The 18,064-nt window shown below is 39.1% G+C and overlaps 1 protein-coding gene across 1 annotated transcript in view; it reads right to left on the bottom strand.

The window, feature by feature from the left end:
* Nucleotides 1-15,200, bottom strand: part of LOC138043305 (WD repeat-containing protein 1-like) — a 42,827-nt gene extending 27,627 nt beyond the window's left edge. Inside the window, exons 1-7 of the mRNA XM_068889523.1 lie at nt 15,065-15,200; nt 14,531-14,652; nt 11,171-11,261; nt 10,148-10,295; nt 7,956-8,136; nt 7,064-7,141; nt 127-207 (exon numbers count right to left, since the gene is read on the bottom strand). Of these exons, the coding sequence (XP_068745624.1) occupies nt 127-207; nt 7,064-7,141; nt 7,956-8,136; nt 10,148-10,295; nt 11,171-11,261; nt 14,531-14,652; nt 15,065-15,080 (717 nt within the window). The 5' untranslated portion in view covers nt 15,081-15,200. The remainder of the gene's footprint in view (nt 1-126; nt 208-7,063; nt 7,142-7,955; nt 8,137-10,147; nt 10,296-11,170; nt 11,262-14,530; nt 14,653-15,064) is intronic.
* Nucleotides 15,201-18,064: the final 2,864 nt, after the last annotated feature.

The following is an 18,064-nucleotide window of genomic DNA, read 5'->3' as shown; positions in this document are numbered from 1 at the left end:
CTTGTAAAAGCCAAACCCCTTTCTAAAACATAATTATATTTTGGGAGAATCCAAGACATGTCCAAATTGCAAAGAAAATAGCACATGTAACATGTAAGATGTTTACATGTGTGATACTATACTCACTCCATAAATTCCTCCCTTGTGTGCTTTTCCACCTCCTAAGCAGACTTCATTTTGTCCTTCTTTTCCATCATAAATGTATATCTATAAAAAAGATAGGTATCTCAAATTTTGGTTGGCATTTGCCCCTTGAGTTTTCCAGCCTTCTCATTACTTTAAATGCAAAATTGGCCAGAGACCATAATTCTGTTATGTTGGGTAAGTAATTTGTACTCTGATGTTGTCATTCAAAAAATTAATTGTGATGACAATAGTATTCTGGATGACAGCCACTTCAAAGTAGGGTTCATGGAAATGAGATTGCATGAAGAATGGTAGTAGAAACAGAACCACAAACATTGCTTGTCAATAACAAGACATGCAATGCATCAGTGTGGATGGGGACAAAAGCTGACTCAAAAGTTTGAAACTTGTGGAAACCCTTGTGGGTGGGTTGTCAGAGTGCACCAGTGGCTCAGCTGGTTGAGCATCGGGCTGCCGTGCGGTAGGTCGTGAGTTCGACTCCAGCCAGACTAACACTCAGGGTCTTAAAATAACTAAGGAGAAAGTGCTGCCTTTGTAATTACATCCGCAAAATTAATGGTTAGACTTTCGAGTCTTCTTAGACAACTACTATAAACTGCAGGCCCTGTTTCGCAACTCTTCAATGTTCATAAGCTCTGTACGACGTTAAAGATCCCACACACTAGACAAAAAGAGTAGGGAATGGAGTTCCTGGTGTTGTGGTCTGGCCATGCCTTCAGCAATGTGGTCACCTTAGCGTAATCTTCTGAATGGACTACTGATCAATGAGACCACATCACAGCAACAGTAGTCAAATTGAAGGAGTCCAACTGCTGAAACTGGTAAACCCATATAGTGTAGGATTTTTGAGATACAATTAACTGTCAAGCAAAACATACAGTCGTTAAGGCAAGATGTGACCTTAGCTTTTTGACATGTTTCACACAACTGAGACAAAATTCGCAACTTGTCAACAACAAAGCTGGAGGTAGGTACATTGAGTACACTCAAAGCCTAGGATCTAAACTGCGCAAGCTAACAGGCATTTTTGAAGTAGAAAAAAGGTTTGAGTCCCCTGTAAGCCTGCGTTTTTTTTTTATCAGGCTTCTTTGCAACTGCTAAACTTACATTATACTGTGAAGAACTCTTGTACTAAGGACCTCCACTTTTTGGTAGTTTCTTTCTAGGAGGGGGAGGGGGGCATTTCTTTAACAACAAGAAACAGTCAGATGATGTGTCTGGTTGTCTGTGAAGGAGACCACTTTAGTAAGGAACTGCTCTCAGCACCAACTTAAGTAATTCGAGTTGGCAGGTGGAAGGGCTAAGGAGTTTAAAACAGAACTGTACAAATTCTTTAGAGAAATGTATACATGTCAAAATAGGTACACATTGCGTATGTGTGATAGTGTAGTAACACAGCGCTTTATTCCATATTGTCAACTGAGAGCTCTGCATTTTGTCTTCCAGGAGATTCAAGTTGTCTTTGCATAATAATAGTGCCATGGTAAATGTCTTGGGTAAATAGCCCCCTGAGACATGCGGTTACTAGCAAAATACAAAACCCAAAAAGATGGAAGAAAATAAAAGCGAATCAAGAAACATTGGCTTCGAGGCTAACATGTTGAGCATTTTCAACTTCTTTTTCACCACAAGTTTAAGCGTGCACTCTGACCGTCTGACAGCTTTCTAATACAAAGATCACTGCAGTTAACTCCTGTCCAGCGGGGTTAGTATCTGGATAGGTGACCAAATATACCAATTTGTAACAGAAACACTTGACCAAAAATTCTATTTTAACGCTCAAAAATGCGAACTAAGCAAGGTACAGATTTTGTTAGCCTGCTTTATGCAAAACAAATATTGATGCAAAGTAAATAAATATCAATACACAGTTTTTAGGAACAGCAGAAGGAAGTTTTCAGAACAGTCGATCCAGAATAAAATATTTTGCCATCAACAACAAAATTTGTGACATGAAAACAATTTAAATTTTCAACCATGAATATAAAAAGTTACCATCAGCGAAAATCATTTTGGGAGATTTTCCCTACGTTCAATTTGTCAATTGTACTTTTGGCTACACAAGTAAATCGCAAAATCGAAAGTGACATCAAATTCAGCGGGCGCCGCAATCAAGTTACCTTGCATGTTTATTCGAAACAAATGACACATTGTTAGATTGGTTTTAAAGTTTGACAAGAAATGGCAAATTCAACACAAAGATAACAATAGCCCAACTCTTGAGGTTCACCATAAAAGATTGTTTCTTTTTTTTTATATAAATAATATTTTATTTAATAAAAACAATACTTACAATACTTATTAATATACATACATACATACACTGCTACCTGGTACTAAACTAATACAATACTGACAATACTTACAGTATTAACATTCACCATTGTTTCGGCAAAGTCAAAAATTTACTATCCTAGATGACGTTATTTATCTCCAGGTAATTCCATCATTTTGGAATTAGCAGCTGCTTTATTATTCATCAGCGTCATAAATTTTTGCCAATTTTGGGGCTCACTTTCTTGAAACTCAAGCACGCTTGCAACAGACCTGTTTATTTTTTTTGACTTGTGCATGCGCTGTGGGCCTATTGGCACCACTGACAATCTTACACTCTTACGCTCTTACACCCCGGCGACATAGCGTGTAATGCACTAACACAAAAAGTGAGGCAGTTAGGGTTGGGTGGTGGGTGCAATAAGGAGTATGAAAAGTTTGCGTGAAGGACTTGAAAGCAGGGTTATTCCGGAGTTCAACTGAAGAGGATACATGTAGCTGGATAGCCAGCAGACCAGAAGGGAAGAGAAGAAAATGACATCATTTCTATTGTGATTCCATTGAAAGAAAATTTCACACTGCTGTTTCAACTTCATTTGCTGTCTCCACTGTGTACTAAGCTTCACTGCAGGTACAAACTTTAAGATGTAATTTGATCTTATTGATTATTCAAGGCAATACAAACGACTGTGGGAAGAACTTTCATGGTATTTCCATACTCTCAATAGCCGGCTGGCAAACTTCTCTTGCGTATCCTCTTAAATAGGCTCAATGCATACCTAACTTGCCTGGGTCACAGTGTGGCTTCAGTAATGGAAGGAGCACAATGGACATGATTTTCTAACTGTGCCAGGTGCAAGAGAAGTGCATCGAACAGAACATTCCTTTGTACATGGTGTTCATCAACTTCACCAAAGCCTTTGAGGGTCTGTTCTCAAGAAGTATGGCTGCCCGATAAGTTTATCAACATAGTAAAGTCCCTTCAAGATGGTATGCAGGCCAGTTTCACTATGTGCAACACCAGTTCTAAGGGGTTCCAAGTCACCAATGCAATGAAGCAAGGTTACATCTTGGCACCCACACTTTTCTCTATCTACCTGGCAGCGATGCCGGAAGTGGCCTTCAAAGACATCACGGAAGGAGTATACATCCAAACTAGGAGGGAAGCCAACCTGTTTAATGTGTCAAAATTGAAATCTACAACCACGACTAGCCTGATAGTCATCAGATAATTCCTGTTCGCAAACGACAGGACTCGTTTCACACAGTGCTACCAATATGCAAGTCCTAGTTGACAAATTTTCCAAAGCCACATAACAGTTTAGTCTTAAGATCAACATTAAAAAGACGGCGAGTCTCTACCAACCATTTACAAACCTGAGTGTTGATGTGCCAATACCAATCGATGTGAAGAACCAACCGCTCACAATGTCCAAGAATTTCACCTATCTAGGCAGCACAGTCTCAGAATCTGCAACACTTGACCAAGAAATCACCCTGAGAATGGGTAAGGCTTCAGAAAAGATTGTGAAGGAACCAACATAATATTATTTACCATCAGGACTAAATGTAAGGTGTATCATGCCATTGTGCGCAGTACACTCCTTTACCATGCAGGAACTTGGACCATTTACAAGTCACAAGTAACGAAGCTACACACCTTCATGATGCGCCCTCTCAAGGAGATAATGTAGATACAGTACAGGCCGCAGGAATAGCAGCACTTACATAAGCGCACAATGTGAGCAATAATGGTGGATTTACAAGCAAAATACATGTGAAATACACGTGCGAAACGTGTAAATATTTACACAAGCATTACACGTAAATTAAGTGTAATTCCGATAAGCAACGCATCTTCCGTTATTCATACACCCAAACTGCGTTTATTTTTCCCACAGAAAAGACACAAATTAAGTGTGCGTTTAATTGAGATATACTGAATCATCTTAAAATTTGGATCTTTTCGGATTTCCAATCGAACACAAAATTCAAAAGAGGATTTCACTACAAAATCAATGTAGAGAAACTTCAATAAATTCCATGGAAAAACCAGTTTTCACATTTTAATTTGTGTTTTATCGGGGTTTAAACATGAGGCAATAGCCGAATGTTTTTACACCCAATAAAACACATGCTGCGAGTTTTTTGAACGGCTTCACAAACATTCCACAAAGAGAGTGTCCCTCTGGACTAAAAACAATGGTTCAATAATGACATCCGACAGCGAAAGATGCAATTATTGTTGTTGAAGGCCATTATTTATGCTTTTAAGTTTCCAGATATTCATTTTTACAGCTTGTGTTTATCGAACTGACGTTCCATTATTGAGCTCCAATAGGGTATATTTTGTTTAAAGATCCAATAAAACACCAATTGCGTTAAATCCACTTCGTCGCCATTGTTTGTATTCTCTATGCCTAATAAAATCTACCCATTTCCACTACCCCTTGAAATCAAACAAAGATACATCCAAGGGGGAAAGACAGGTGTCCATTTTCCTGACACCGGAAAAACGGAGAAATGACACCCATTTTCCGACTGGTTTGCCATACTGGCAACCCAGTAATAAACCTAAATTTGGTTTGATAGAATTGTAGGTCTATAGTTGTCACGAAAACTCTCGCAATAATCAGAAACTAGATTAAGCGCAATGAAAACCATCTGCGAATTCAAGATCACATTCTCATAAGCATCGGTCAGATTTCATGACCTTCACTATATAGAAGCACAAAGGATTGTTCACAAATTAATTTATTTTGTGGTTTGAGTAAAAAGTTGTACAAACAAAAACCTATTACAATGAAACACTAACTTCTCAGGATTGTTTACATATAAGTCAGTAAAAACTTGTGTAAAGATGTAATTAGTTTGTTTTGTTGAAGTTACACCATTCAGTACAAACAAGAACCAGAATCTTCATGACAAATCTATTTACAAAGCTATGCAAATGACGTCCCCAACATAGAGCCCTGGTTAACATTAGGGGGCCTTGGCCCAGAGGTTTTTCTTGAGCTGCGAGAAAGTTACCTTGGACTTGAACTCACTTTCATGCAGATGCCAGGATCAGGATCTGACCTTCAGGCTCTGACTGGTTGCTACTTTTACAAACATGCAAGTCAATATTATTGGTTCGTTGGATTAGTAATACCGAGATTATGCGTGATTACTAAGTTACTATTGGTTCCTTTCATAATTTATCAATTTGATGCATTTGACAGCTGGCGTCTGCATGAGAGTGAGTTCAAGTCCAAGGTAACCAGAGGTTTTCTCTACTCGCTGCTTCATGGCTTTCTCGCGGCTCAATAAAAACCTCTGGGACCATTGTACTGAATTTGAGAAAGGTAGGCAGAGCAAAGTCCTGTACTGAGAAATTTCACAATAGCGAAATGTGTAAGAATTGAACACATTTCCTCGCCGTCATCATGTGGATAATAGGATAATAGGATTTAAGGAGCAAGGGTGGCACAGTTGGTTAGTGCGTGGCCTTGGTGCAACAGGTCCCAAGTTCGATCCCCGGATCTCACATCCTTGTTTCGATATTCTTTCCTTTCAGTGTAGCCTAAGTAGCTTTAAATACCCTTAAAATGGAGCACTGATGGAAAGAGGGGGGTAAAATGAGTGCACCATTGGCTTCCTGGGAGAATACTCTCTAGGGAGTATTTAGGAACTTCCGACGTTAAATAAGGTGTACCTTTACCTGTACCTACCAAGGGAAACTGAAAATAATTTTGGTTTGGAAACACACTCGACAAACAATTGTTTTTGCCTTGCACTCACGCAATGCAAAGCTTGTGTCAGCATATGACATCTTGTTTATAATTTAAGCACCACTGCAATAACTCAACAAAATATAAGATATTGCATTGAGAGATAAATCGTAGGTGAACGTAAAGTTGATAGTAGAGGGAAAATCCACTAATAAAACTTTTCCTTGCCACAACCATATCGCTATGTCATGTTGTCGCTCTCGACTTTTTCCACGACTTTTGGTAGCTTGATTAAGAGATATTAAGCAAAGATTCCTTTTAAATACCCCAAAAATATTAATAGGATTTGAAGAAAATCAATTTGTTGTGAATCTTTTATTCTTATAATCACATCGCGAGATGTGTAGGATATGAAACCAATAAAAATTGTGTAAAAGTGAAGCTTCAGAAAGGAAGAGTGTATTCAGAAAGTAACCAGTCAAGCTTAAAACCGTTGAATAAAACAAACTCTTGATAACGTCACTTCTTTAATAATCATACACAAACTTAATGAGCCTGTGTGTAAATTTTCACTGCACTTGCGAAAAAGTTGCCTGTATTTTTTTACACGCACTTTCGTGTATTTTTTCTTACCGAAGGCTAAAATAATTATCAAGGACATTGAGAAAAGAAACCTGAAGCAGAAGAACATTAAATTTCAGTAGATCTTTGGAAGCAGCCAAGCAAAGGACAGAACGACCTGGAGGAACTTGATTAAAGCTTGAACTCTTCATGAACCAGTCATTGTCACTCTGACAGACTGCTTAACAACAACCACCTAATGTTCAAGTTGCCTCCTGCAAAGTTTCCAGAAACCTGATAGTTTACTAAATTGCAATAAAAAGACTTTACATGTAAGTAACACAATAAGTTCAATCATTTAGTCAAATTACCATGCCATCTGCACCTCCAGAAGCAAAGCGCGAACCATCTGGGGAGAACTTCACACAGTTCACAAAGTTGGTATGACTCTGTTGGGAAAACATTTTTTCATGAGCCCTGTATCCATACTTAATTAAATTAGAATCAACTAAATGAAGTACATCTCCAAACAATATACTAGAAGATAACCAAGCCTTGAAGTTTTGACATTTGTGCCTATCCTTTAGTTGTTAACTAATGTATTGTCCACCTCAGTTAAGATGTAGAAACTGTTAAATAGAAAATAATGATAGCCAGTTAAAACTGAAAACTTGCAGCCCTCTTCAAAATGATAAAAATAAATTGTTATTATTATTGTCTACAGCCATATTTTCCTAAAAAAAGGTTTCTGTAATCTACTTCACCTTCTCACTTTCTGCTACCATTTCAAACTAGTCAGGGTTTGAGGGAAATGTCACAGGACTACCTTAATTTATGTTCCACTTTCTCTAAGATTGCGATAAACTCAATAACCCTACCAACTCTCTTTGACCCACATATTCAATGGTTATTATTTAAGCCGACTTTAAGGTACATGTACATGTGTACTAAAAGGCCAACTTATTCATTGGTAAATATGATAGTTCTTTAGGGTGCATTCGATTGACCGTATTCCGGAATAAGAATGCATGGAATACAAGGTAGAAATCCTTCGTTTTAACGGTGATTCACATAAAAATTATTGTCAAACATCCGCTAAAATGCTATCTTAAACATATTTTTGTTGTCCTTGCTGCTTCGAAACGCACCAAACATACTGTTTCAATCATCACTCCACGTATTCTTATTCCGGAATAGGGTCAATCGAACGCGCCCTTAGTACGGTACGTGTAAGAGGTACATCGTGTGGGTTTGCCTACATACCTTGTTGAAATGAGAAAGCTTGAAGGGTGGCCCTGCAAAGAGACCAACCTCTGTGTCTTCACTGGCAGTGACAATTCGGAATGGTCGTTCAGATCTGTAGTCTACTGCATTTATAGCCTTAACATGCCCATTGACGTCACCTACTGATGAGCCACTATCCCATAAAAATACATGACCAAACCTGCCAAGAAAAATGATCATGTTATTGTGGGATTAGCCCTTAATCCCCTTAAGAACATTGTAACCGCGCCTTTGTTATAAGAGCTTAGATATCTGGTATAGCATTTCAATATATACTTCCCCGCCGACTCTCTGTAAGGACTTATATATTAAATCCGTATACAACGCTCTTCTGCTCTCCACTCATTGTCGGCTCCATAACAACACAGTTATTGTACCAGGTAATGCAGCAATCCTTGAGCTGAACCTTTGAAGGCTTCTCAAAAGATGCAATTTATCTGACATTTAAAGTCTACAGCAACTGGCTTAGAGCTTAATGGATCTGCATGGCTCTTTTGTGATAAAATTTTCCTGTATATGATTATACTTTTATCATCATTCTGGTCATAGCATCCTGCAGTTTATTGTTTTACCTTTGTTTTCTTTTAACGGGATATGTGCACTGTAGATAAGTCACCATAAATGAGTAAGGTTATTTAACAAATCGAAAGTGGTTCAGCGTTGTCTGTACTTGTATCGACAACGATATTTGTCATCACAGTAGTCAAAATGTTGTGCACTGAGTGAGTCCACAACAGATTTTGACCACTGGGAAGATGAGTATCGTTGTCAATAAGAGCACAGCCAACGCTGAACTAGCTACTTTCGATTTGTTTTTTACCACAAACGTCAAAGGAGGTTTTTACTTCAAAGCGTGACCAAAACCATGACACAACAAAACCATCCACCCCTCCATGTATGCCAATGTGACCAGTATCATGTGACCAGCATATGCATATGTTGTAGTTCAATTTTGACCTCTGGTTTGAAAAGTATTTCTCCCTTTTTTGGGGTTAAGTTAAAAAAACAGGGGACAGTGTAGACAATGGAGATCGAAGACACCATTTTGAAAATACCAAAACTTGAATCCAGACTTCCATGAAAAACCAAAGGTGCACACTAAAAACTGTAATAGGATATTCAAGATGGGCAACCAAGGATTTATCAGGGGAACCAAATTCACGGGTTTGGTTGTGAAACTCTTGAAACAGGGGCAATCTGCATGCTATGTGTCTCTATAAATGTTAAAGAGTTTTAACCCTTTGACTACGTCGTTCCTTATGAAGTTGTTCTTGCTTCCAACTGAAACAAGTAACAAAATTCTAAAGAGTAAGTATTTCGACCAACATGTCGGTAGTGTGTCGACCAACGTGTCGGTAGTGTGTCGGCGGATGTGTCGGTAGTGTGTTGGTGGTGCGTTGGCCGACGCATTGGTGGGATCTGATTCTTAACTTTTACCCAGGAGTCAATGGGTTAAGTTACATGTAACGTTTTATGCTGCATATTGTGTTGGAGTAATTTCCTTGGATTTAATAACAAACATTAATTTGCTCCATCCTGTGAATTCCCCCTCTTCATTTTGCTTTGGTTATTCACCGGAAAATCATGTGTACATGTATCATGCAGACTTGCGACAGTCAACAAAAATGTTTTGATACATGGATGTTTAGTAAGTTTAGGTATTTTTTTCCATTCTGACTATTATTATGTCCATAACACTGGTATGTACATGTATTGAAGTTCAAAATAGAATTACAGTTACAGTTGCACATGTACAAGTAATTACAAAAAGATTCATTTTCAACCTGGTTTGTGTAGAATGTGTGTGAACTTTATGCTGGAATGTTAGCAATGTGCTTATAAGCCGAGGAGGCTCGTTTTCACTTCATTCAATAAACGAGTGTGGTTTTCTCGTCAAGAGTTGTCTCTTCCTTCAAATTTGACAGTTTGATTCACAATTTGATGTCTCGTAGTCCTAATCATTCATGATTGTCAATTTTCATGGCTAATTAAACACTGTGGAACACCCGAACACTGGAATCAAAGTAAACAACATCACTTTGACCCGCTTTATGAACCAAAACATAATTATGCATTGTAGAAAGATACATGTACTCAGGATAGAATAAGATTTTGTTTACCATGCCAGTAAAAGACCTCAGGGAAATGTCCTGTACATTTGCTTCACTTACTTTTCTCTCCCTGCTCCAACTACCACTATTCTCTTGTTGTCTGGCGACCAAGCAATATCTTTTACAGCACCACTGATGGGTTGGTATTCATATTTGAGTAAATGTTCTTCCTGAGTGGTATCCCAGATTCTCACTTTTCCAGCAGCATCTGAAAATGTATGGAACTTGATGGGAACATCATTTTAAACAGGATCACTTGCTTTTCCAAACAATGAAATGTTAAATAGTTACTTATTTTTTTAATGACTCGGGTGTGTTTTTTTTTTAGGTTTTTACTCAGGGTCTATAGCCCCCCAAACCCCTCCCTACAGAGTCTCAAGTAGCTCAGTGGTTACAGCATCCGACTAGATCACGGGGCTCATACTGTAGGTTCAAATCCCATCTGGAGCTCAGATTTTTTTCAAGTTTCCAATGGATGCAAATTCAACAACATATACATGTATAATCTTACAGTACTCCATGTTGCAACCGCTGAGAATGCCAATGCAACTGGATTTTATTTACTGGGACTAACTTTATACACTTTTCTAGCCTGGCTGCTCATCAAATGAGTGCAATGAATGTCCAATAGCAGACACTACTTCACACTTTAAGGACGGCACCTACTATTGTGGTGATAAGCCTCAAACTTAACCACATCATTGTCACATGGTCAGCTGTTACAATTTCCACAGACGTTTAGGGGCTTGTTACAGTGTAATTGGCTTGATAGCTCAGATGGGAGAGAAAGTGCAGTGCAATCACACAGTGCAACTGCTCAAGTTGCTTCATTAAATGCAATGATTACTTTCACTGAGAACTTCACAACCACAGCTCAAACATATGAAAAATTTCATATACAGAAACACTATCCATGACCTTAAATCAGTCAGACATTATTTTTCTAATGAATGATAGGTAAATTTAAGTTGCATGAAAGCCTCTTGGTATTTCATGACCAAGCCTTATCCCAGCAGTAATCAAGAGAATGTGTTACCGATCTGCACTTTATTAATTAACATTGCTTTGGACAGCTGAGCTTACCCCCTGATGCAATGTAAAATCCACTAGGAGCATAAGCTGCAACAGTAGCATCCTTTGCATGTTGTGTATACACATCTGAAATTGCTGGGTTCTATACAAAACAAAACACAAAAAGGCAAGGTATCATAATTATGTATCATTCCAAGTAATACTAAACAAGGCTGTGCTCTAAGGGCACCCAGTCGCCTGAGGCGACTAACATTTGGCTTCGGGCGAGTGAGAAAAATTACCCGGTCGCCTGGCCAGGCACTCTGGCTTATTGTATTTCTAGCAGATAAAGGCGGCTAAAAGGTTTAATATGCTGGTGGTTACAGTTTTGTATGAAACAATTGGTTTAAAGGCCATTCCACATGATTTCACATGTAACAGGCCATTGTCAAAACCCCGATCAGACCGGACCGGATCAGATCGGACCGGACCAGATCAGATTGACAAAACTCGGACCGGATCAATAACACCAGACAACGTGCTCAAATTCTGTGCCTCTCTCTCTTGAGTAGTCCTCTCCTCATTCATTGAGACTTCTTGAAATGTTTTTTTTCCAAAGGTGATTACAGACTCCGAAGCAGAAGTATGAAAGATACAATGTGCCGAATTGACATCAATAAGGGAATCGACTGCGTGTGCGACGGTCTTTTTCTTCAAACATGAAAACTGACAACAATTTTTTACTTTACCCCAGTCCCTGACAATTGCACAATAGCTTGATTTAGCAACAGAACGGGAATGTCAGTTGACGATGGCACGCCCAGTAAAAATATCCATACGCAGTAAATTCGTCACATCGTATCTTTCATAATTCCTTGGGAGCCCGAAGGGCTCCGTGAAATGTCCCTAGCTAAAAATTCTCATAGAGTAGTTCTAATGGAAGAGTACAGGAAAACCTGCTCAATGAAGACAAAAATGATATCTTCAAAACCCTGACATCAAAAGTTCAAGATTAAATACAGTAGTACAACAATACTGATAAATTGAAGCAAATCAAGTTTTAAAAAATGGAATGCGAAGTTTAACAGAGCCAGATTGTCTAGAAAACTACTTGAGGTCAGTGATATTAGACCAAAGGGGATGCCAAATACAGGGATCCACATCCGCGGTCGTCCGGTTGTCCCAGAAACCAAAAAAGCTGTCCAAATGAGTATAATAACTCCAAAGGTGTCAAGTTTAAATGAAATCATGTCTTCATGAATGCCATCAAATGTTGTAATATAGAATGTACTTTTGTTCTGATCGCTTTTCATTCAATGGAAGCCCAGTATTTTCCATGAAAACAATTGCAGGCTCAATTCTTATGTATCTCACAGCTGGCATGGTTGTTAGAACACCAAAGGTGGCCAGAAATGCCTTCAATATTGGAGAGGTCTGGAACTCAGTATGTTGCGAAACTGTTAAGCTCAAATTGTGGAGCATATTTAGTAGAATCTTACTGCAAAGAATCAAACATTTCTGATGCAAATTGGCATTAGTGATATTTGATCAAAACTTGGTTGATTGTATGACATCATCACTTGGCTAATTTGCATATTTTAAAAACTTGAATATCTCTGGAACAAAAAGAGATATTTGAAAATAGTAAAGAGCATTTTTCTTCTCATGCAGGCTACTTATTTATGTCTTAAAATGGCTTCGATAGAAAATATGCGGTTCTCGTCATAGTGGCACTTTAAAATTTTTTCTTTCCTTTTGTTGTGAGTTTCGGTAGTGGTTACAAAGGGTAGCACTTGCGAAAACGCTCATTCAGGACTAACTCTACTATTTACAACATCCCCAGCAGAATGTAATTATCTAAAAAACCCACTCCTATATTTTCTATGGACAGAAACCTTCACTCTAACATCTTATTTTTATGATTTTCGACGGATGACAGTGCTCGACCTTAGCGGTAGTCCACTAGTCCTGGACTAGTGCAAAATGCTTCTAGACTAGTAGAAACTTAGAACCACTAGTCACAGGACCAGTAACTACTTTGTAATTAGTTTTTGCAATGTCTCAAAAAAATACATTAGGTGAAAACAAAATACACGTCTTGTAAATGTTGTTTCAATGCGTTCCTTGCAACGTTTTGATCGCGAAAACAGATAGTCCAATGCGAGGACTGAGGCGAGAACACTAAACAAAGCTGAGGCTGGGACTGGTCACTAAGGAACTCCCAGCCCATCATCTTTGTCTCGACTGCCTGTGTTCTTATCATGAAGAGATTAGAGGCCTATTTTTTTAGTTTAACAACAGAGATTATCCAAACAAACGCCATAAAGAGAGTAGTGGAGACGCAGAAAAGACATTGGAGACAAAAGACAGCAAGAGCAATGAAGCGACCAAGAAATCTTCATATGATCAAGAGGATCGAACCATTAAAGTCGGGCATTTCCACCCTGAAAGCAAAAACACTTTTCCTTGGGTTATTTACAAAGACGGCGAAAAGATATTGCAAATAATATTGCCATGCTGCAATCAGGAAGGACTACCAGAGATTTACTCAGGACTAGTAAATTTTCAGTTCAAGTAGTCCCAGGGCAAGCGATCAAAAAAGTTAAGGTCGAGCACTGGATGAGTAGATGAGGCTACATCTCGTTAAGATGACCTCTCTATCGAAATTGGGGCATTTTTCCCTTGCCTTTTTCTCCAAAACAAAGTCGGTGACCCCTCTATTTTTTTTCATTTTTGGAATAAATAATTTATGACCGAACTTCAGGCAAGAACTGAAACAAATTTCAATGTGGGAAGATTTTCGCGCGAACATCCTTAATTTTAATTCGCTTGTGTACCCACATTAAGGGGACAGCTATTCTTACTGAGTTATTTTCATAGAGTTATGTCGTAGAGTTAGTTAAGTTCCCAAAATCCTGATTTTGGACTGCCAAAATCTTGAATTCAGCATTTTGGCAGTCCAAAATCTTGAATTCAGGATTTTGGCAGTCCAAATCTTGAATTCAGGATTTTGGAAGTCGTTAATTCTTACTGAACTACTGAAATAACTCCATTGATAGTTAACCTGCCACATTAATTGTGAAATTCCAAACAAGGTCAGGAACGGAAGTGAAACTTTCAAGTGAGAACTTTTCCTTATAAGGAAAATACTTGGTCATGTCTCAAACACTGCGATTTCTTCAATGCACAAAGCAACTTTCATTTCATCCAGGTGTAAGGTATAAAAAAACAGACAATGAACATTGCTTTTCCGTAAATTCCACTTGACCAAGCATTCCTGAAGCTACGCATTCATACTGTGAAAAGTCAACGGCAATTTCCGAGCAATATTAACATAAAATTACGTAAACACCATTTATTCCCAGATACAATAAGAGCTGCAATTTGCGTGAAAAAACAAACAGCAATTCCGAAATTAACTCGTGAACTCACCGCAATGTCGCGGATTATGACGCTTGTGCCGTTTGTGTACAGAAAGTTTTTCCCTTTGGGATCGCCTTTTAATACAGTCGGAGCCCCTCTGACTGTCCTCGGCAAGGGCGAAAATATAGCTCCTGAAAATAGAAAGCGAGTAAAATCAAACCGGTCAGTGTAAAATGCAGACTGCAGACCAGCGGTAAAATGCCGACTGAGGTTATAATGTAACTGTTGAAAAAGCCCAAACCCCTTAGAAATGCTAACCTTTGGCCTAATTAGGCCTAAAACAATATTCAGGTTTAATTGTGAGCATTTCTAAAGGGTTTGGGCATATTCAACAGTTACATTATAACCTCAGTCTGCATTTTACCCCTGGTCTGCAGTCTGCAGTCTGCATTTTACACTGACCAAATTAAACTGACCTGAGGAGGAAACTAAAAGCAGAGTAAAATAATTTAAATCTCCCTTCGTTGCAATATTAACACATCACAGACCAGTACAGAAGTAGAATCTTTGCACTACTACTACTACTACTACTACGAAACAAACCTTTCTCAAAATCCATAATTTTCTTTTCGCTGTGACGACCTGTGAGACTCCTCCGATACTTCAAGATACTCTTCTTCGACAGATTTTTTACTCACACCTCTTCTTCCTTCTCAGGCCTTCGCGAAATCTCCCACATCGAAAAGAGAGTAGTCTGGTGACCACCAGTCAATAACAAATTGGCAGCCCTTGACTGCATGTGGCTTTGTTAACAAAGGGAATTGTTGAAACGTTTATCGATGTCCAAAAGTGTTTGCGTGACAAATGATCGCGGTTCTCCCGAGTCATCTTTTCATGGATCGTTACAAAGGATTGTTTGAAGATGGTGTTGCACGCTACTCATAAACCCTGACTAGACGCCCAAGAGGGTAGGGGGGGGGGGGGGGTACTTTAGGAATTTCTGGGTGGGGATGTGCCACTGGGACCCTGGAACCCTTAGCCTATACAGCCTATACCAGAGCTAGTTTCAGCTGGATTTTGCTACCCTATACTGGAGTAAACTCTCCAAATCACTCCTATCCTAGGGTAGCTGTTTTCCCGAAACTGAGGTCACTAGTACAGTCTAAAGCAAAGCCAAAACAAAACATTATACCACAATCACTTCTTTCTTAAAAAAGGATTTCTGTCTGAATCCCGATTTTTGACAGTTAATAATATCCAGTAGCGTTTTATGATGGTCACCTATCATCGCTGTTGAGGCTGAGTCGTGAAAATTTAAACTTGCCGATTTCATTTTTTTATATTTTTGAGTACCAATACCTGGTTTCCTTAGTCTAGATAAAATCTTCAACCAACTGGTCAGTTTCGTGAAAAATGATACCCTATTCTAGACCCAAACACTCTGATTTATATACCCTATGCTAGAGTAAACTGCTTGAAAACCATGCCCTTCACAGCGACACATACCTACATAGCCCATATATGGCAGTAACCCCCCCCCCCCACCCCCCCGGGACTAGACGAAGGTCCTTTTTGTCGGCGTCCCACAATTGCTAAGAAGTCTACCATGCACCTTTGCTGCCTGTTATGTTTCTAGGACAGGAGATTAAACCAGTACCATTTACTAGAGATCTACGAGTAAAGATCGACTCAAATCTCAATTATAACAAACACATCACTGAGTTAGCTTCTAGCTGTATCTTTAGGTTAAGCCCCATAAATAGAATCAAGCACCTACTTGACCGGAAGCCTCGTTTCACTAATTATTAATTGACAAAAAGAAATGTTGGACACTGACTTATTTGAACGTCAAACGACGTTCTCAAAAAACTTGGTAAAGACGTTTCGACCGAAAACCTTCGGTCATCCTCGGTTTGAATTTGACAAAAAAGCGACAGGTTCTTTCAACGGTTCATATTTGCGTATGTGCGTGACTACAAGCCTGAGTACACGTGATCTCTGCGCGAGACGAACAGGAGTACCCAACGACCATTTTTGACAAAATTGTCCATATAATGTTGCAGCAACTATTACAATGTTTCTACGTCAATCTTCGTTAATATTTAACGTTCCTGGGAAAAAAGTACCTGCTCTTCACTGCCAGCGAGCAAGAGTTTCAGGATATAAAACTCCCAGCCAGCCATCGTGTGAGACGACTTTTAACCAGCCAGCATATTTAATTTTAAAATACAAAATGACACATATTGCTAACCAGCGCATAGCGTTTGCCAGCGAGCGGTGGCGTACGTTATGAGCCAGCCAGCAAGGTTTCAACATCAATAGTAATAAATAATTACATAATAAATGAAAATTAATAGTAATAAATATTAATAATAATAATAATAATAATAATAATAATAATCTGTACTTACAGTTTCTCGAAAAAGTGGTTCACGCTAAAATGTAACCTTGGGAAGTAGTTGCAGGGCGATCAAAATGACACGTAAACAAATAACAACGCAATGAACACAGAGTCAAAATGTTAGTATAGTTTCTTTTTCCAATGGTGTTGCACTATAACAACTCGGCATTTAAGGACGTTTGCGCGAAAATTAATCTTGCTGTTTCAATCAAATGGAAACCATTCCCTCTCTCCTTTTCGCGAAACGTAACGATGCTGACGATGGGGCGGTAATCGCATGTCATGTGTCGTCAGACAATCGGCGCAATTTTCACAGCAAATGCCATGGTCGTGTGTGGTCAGACAATCACCGCAAAAGTTTTACACCAGAACTGGTGCAAAGTTTCACAGCAAATGCCATGGTCGTGTGTGGTCAGACAATCACCGCGAAAGTTTCACACCAGAACTGGTGCAAAGTTTCACAGCAAAAGCCATGGTCGTGTGTCGTCAGACAATCACCGCAAAAGGTTCACACGAGAACTGGTGCAAAGTTTCACAGCAAAAACCATGGTCGTATGTCGTCAGACAATCACCGCAAAAGTTTCACACCAGAACTGGTGCAAAGTTTCACAGCAAAAGCCATGGTCGTGTGTCGTCAGACAATCACCGCAAAAGTTTCACACCAGAACTGGTGCAAAGTTTGATAGCAAATGCCATGGTCGTATGTCGTCAGACACTCACCGCAAATGTTTCACACCAGAGCAGGTTCAAAGTTTCACAGAAAAAGCCAAGGTCGTAAGTCGTCAGACAAACACCGCAAAACTTTCACACCACAACTAGTGCAAAGTTTCACAGCAAAAGCCATGGTCGTGTGTCGTCAGACAATCACCGCAAAAGTTTCACACCAGAACTGGTGCAAAGTTTGATAGCAAATGCCATGGTCGTATGTCGTCAGACAATCACCGCAAAAGTTTCACACCAGAACTGGTGCAAAGTTTCACAGCAAAAGCTATGATCGTGTGTGGTCAGACAATCACCGCAAAAGTTTTACATCAGAACTGGTGCAAAGTTTCACAGCAAATGCCATGGTCGTGTGTCGTCAGACAATCACCGCAAACGTTTCACACCAGAACTGGTGCAAAGTTTCACAGAAAAAGCCATGGTCGTGTGTCGTCAGACAATCACCGCAAAAGTTTCACACCAGAACTGGTGCAAAGTTTCAC

The sequence above is a fragment of the Montipora capricornis genome, chromosome 3 (assembly GCF_036669925.1).
Source record: "Montipora capricornis isolate CH-2021 chromosome 3, ASM3666992v2, whole genome shotgun sequence".
NCBI lineage: Eukaryota > Metazoa > Cnidaria > Anthozoa > Scleractinia > Acroporidae > Montipora > Montipora capricornis.
This window is presented reverse-complemented; position numbering and strand designations above follow the sequence as displayed.